At 36.4% G+C, this 2897-nt stretch overlaps 1 protein-coding gene across 1 annotated transcript; it reads right to left on the bottom strand.

Moving 5' to 3' along the window:
• Nucleotides 1-566: 566 nt before the first annotated feature.
• On the bottom strand, nt 567-2192 carry LOC133297174 (NEP1-interacting protein 1-like). Its single transcript, XM_061496267.1, has 5 exons — nt 2038-2192; nt 1460-1638; nt 1204-1287; nt 937-1104; nt 567-783 (listed from the first exon to the last, which is right to left on the bottom strand). Exons 1-5 carry the CDS (start codon nt 2177-2179, stop codon nt 661-663), a joined length of 696 nt encoding a protein of 231 aa, XP_061352251.1. The 5' UTR covers nt 2180-2192; the 3' UTR covers nt 567-660.
• Nucleotides 2193-2897: the final 705 nt, after the last annotated feature.

Here is a 2897-nt window from a genome sequence, read left to right as displayed (position 1 = left end):
TTTTATATTTATTTTTTTCTATTGGTGATACTGAAGCACACGTTATATGGTGTATTTAAGACAAGTTGTAGAGTTTTAAGTGAAGAACAAATTGTCTAAGTGAAAAATACGAAAAGAAAGTTGTATGAATATGAAAACAAGTTCATGGACCCAGTTTCATGATGTAAATAATCTCGAATATCCTGCGCCAGATTGTCAAAATTTAAATTACCTTAAAATGAGAGTTTTAAAAAGGATGTTTATATTCAGAATGAGAAAATGCCATGTTAAAGCCCAGTCACTACAACCATGCCTCTATACAGATATTGTAAAGAAAAAAGACCTTACCAATAACCATTGCTTTAAGTGATTAGGAATTTATTTCTTTGCTAAGAGGTCTCGAGTTCGAATTCTAAAAATTGAATTCTAAAATTAGAGAAAATAATCTTGGGACAGTTGCTTAGATGCTCCTTAGGTTACCGTTTCATGTTCTTTATTTTTGACTTCCAAGGTGAAAATTGGCCACATACAAGAAAGGAACCGTTTTATGTCAAAATTTTCTTTTCACTTAGTACAATGATGCCACTCATGGGATAGTTCCTAGTATATGATCCTAAAAGTAATGCGCTTATAAACAATGAAAGAACCTATTTTGACAGTTTCTGCTTTGCATATACAAAATTACAGATCCCTTCTGCATAATGGACAAGAACCATGCCTTATGAGCCACTTATCAATGCAAGGTAGGTGAAACATGTGATGACAATGAGGCAAGCTTCTACCTGTCTCTCCATGCTGAAAATCCTGGAAATGTACAAATTCAGAATGTCAATTTCAAAATAAATATAACCTTAACAACTCTCCTTTGTCACCAAAAAAAAAGAGAAAGAGCTAAACATCATTTCAGGGTATACATAATCACATGTATTAACAAGGAAAACTACATCATAAACAAACCTGGAGGCAAACTGAACATGAAACTCTTTCACCAAAAGCATCAACATTGTTGTCACTTGTAATTGTGATCATTGGGATCTTTTCAACCGAATCTCCTGATAAACCTTTTGCACCGCCAGTGTCAAAGATGTTTTGAACCTCATCAAATCTCATTTCAACAGCAACCATCTGAAAAGGGAATAGCAAAGAACCTAAGCAAGATAATGCAAGTTCATAACCAATTTCTGTCTCATCACTATAACAAGTGCATTGCACAAATCAAACTACCTGACTTTGGACAGCACTCAACATGGCTGGACCTATCCTTTCACGCACAAGTCTCCCACTGAGTAAACTAGCAATAACATCAATCTGCATAACTCAAAATTATTAGATCACACAACTTGCCAGTGAAAATAACAATAAAATCTTAGGGGGGACTGCAATGAATTCAGCAACTGTATAGCTATATAATAAGCTTGGAAACCAATTCAACCAATAAAAGATCCCATTTTGACGAGGCCTTGAAAGCTGAGTCACTCACCAAGTATAAGAGACACTCAGTTCCAGATGCATCAGATTGCCAAAGAATAAGAGAAGATTCAAACACTTCAATGGAGAAAACAGCTCCTGACATGGCACCAACAGCAGCCCCTCGAATGAAGCCACTCTCTGTCTCTTGCCCTATCAAGGCTCCAGTCATAGCCCCCAACAAAGTTCCCACTGCCAACAAACAATCCATCACACCTTATTAAACCCAAATGTCACAACTTGGAATTAAACAAAAAGAACCACAACTTTGGATGATTATAAAAATGAGACAATACATGTAAACATATGCAAATTGCAAAACAGTCCAACACAAACCAACTTCCAAGTTATCATTTTTTCACTAAAAACAAAACAAACGTGTTCATTTGTGCCTCAAGCGAAAGCACAATAAATTATAATTGCCAACAAATTCAAAGACAACCTCATACATAACATAACATAGCATAACACCACCACAATGGCAAAGAAAAATTCAACAGAAAGCATTTGCAGGATAAACCCATATGAGCAGATCGTGAATTTGACGAAATGCGTGGGGCAAATGAGAATAGGATCATAGAAGAACCGAACCTGATGCAAAGCAGAAGGTCAAGATCGCAGAGAAGATGTTCCCAACGATGGCAGCGACGGCGAGGCTAACAACCCGTTTGACCCTCTCAATGAAATTCCACAAGGAACCCAAAAAAGGGCATTGATTTGCCACAAACTCCATCCGGGTATCTCAGAAATTGGGGTTCTGTTCTATTACGTGAGATTTGGGTTTAAGGAAGACTTGTATAAAAAATAGTATATAGAAGAAGATGAAGATAATGAGCTCTTTTTTTCCCTTTAACGAATGCTTAGTACGTATGGCAGAGAGAAGAATAGAAGATGAAATGAAACTCCCATCAACCAACTCGCATTTAAAGCTTGTGTCCCTTGATCTTAAGGCCACTCTATCTGTATCACACTTTTCTTCTTCTTCTCTCTCTCTCTGTGTATTTTGTATGTGTATGTCAATCTTTTCATCTTAAGGCTGTCACCAAAATCTGTTGGTTTGGACCATAAAGCATTCAAAAGCACACGAGACAACGACAGAGAAAATAAAAGTTAAGCTTTCTTTGACAAACGGCCAATGGGCGAGGACCAGCAATTCATGGATACTATTATAAAGAGAGGAACATTAATCATTGTGACACGGCTGATAAATTTTTTCAAATTATGTCATATCAGAATGCACGGTAAAAATAACACATGTCAAGTAGGTAGTAATTAGTTATCCTGTGTAGCATATTATCTTCGCGAATGATTTTTTGACATGTGACACACTTTCGTAGGAAAAAGCTGACGTGTCATAATTATTGGCCACGAAATTCGCTACCAGTGATAACGAACTATGACACATGACAGTCTGATAAAAAACATTGTTCGCGTGGTATTTAAATAAAAAA

Source organism: Gastrolobium bilobum, unplaced genomic scaffold (assembly GCF_033153095.1).
Source record: "Gastrolobium bilobum isolate Gb01-03AN ecotype WA unplaced genomic scaffold, APGP_CSIRO_Gbil_v1 utg12317, whole genome shotgun sequence".
Taxonomy (NCBI): domain Eukaryota; kingdom Viridiplantae; phylum Streptophyta; class Magnoliopsida; order Fabales; family Fabaceae; genus Gastrolobium; species Gastrolobium bilobum.
The sequence above is the reverse complement of the archived record's forward strand: the minus strand, read 5'-3'. Positions and strand labels throughout refer to the sequence as shown.

Coding starts and splice junctions, on each gene's coding strand:
- LOC133297174 (XM_061496267.1), bottom strand. CDS start 2,179: ATGGAGTTTGTGGCAAATCAATGCCCTTTTTTGGGTTCCTTGTGGAAT. Junction 1,639..2,037: donor GACCTTCTGCTTTGCATCAG/GTTCGGTTCTTC, acceptor GTTTGTTGGCAG/TGGGAACTTTGTTGGGGGCT. Junction 1,105..1,203: donor TGAGTGCTGTCCAAAGTCAG/GTAGTTTGATTT, acceptor TTCCCTTTTCAG/ATGGTTGCTGTTGAAATGAG.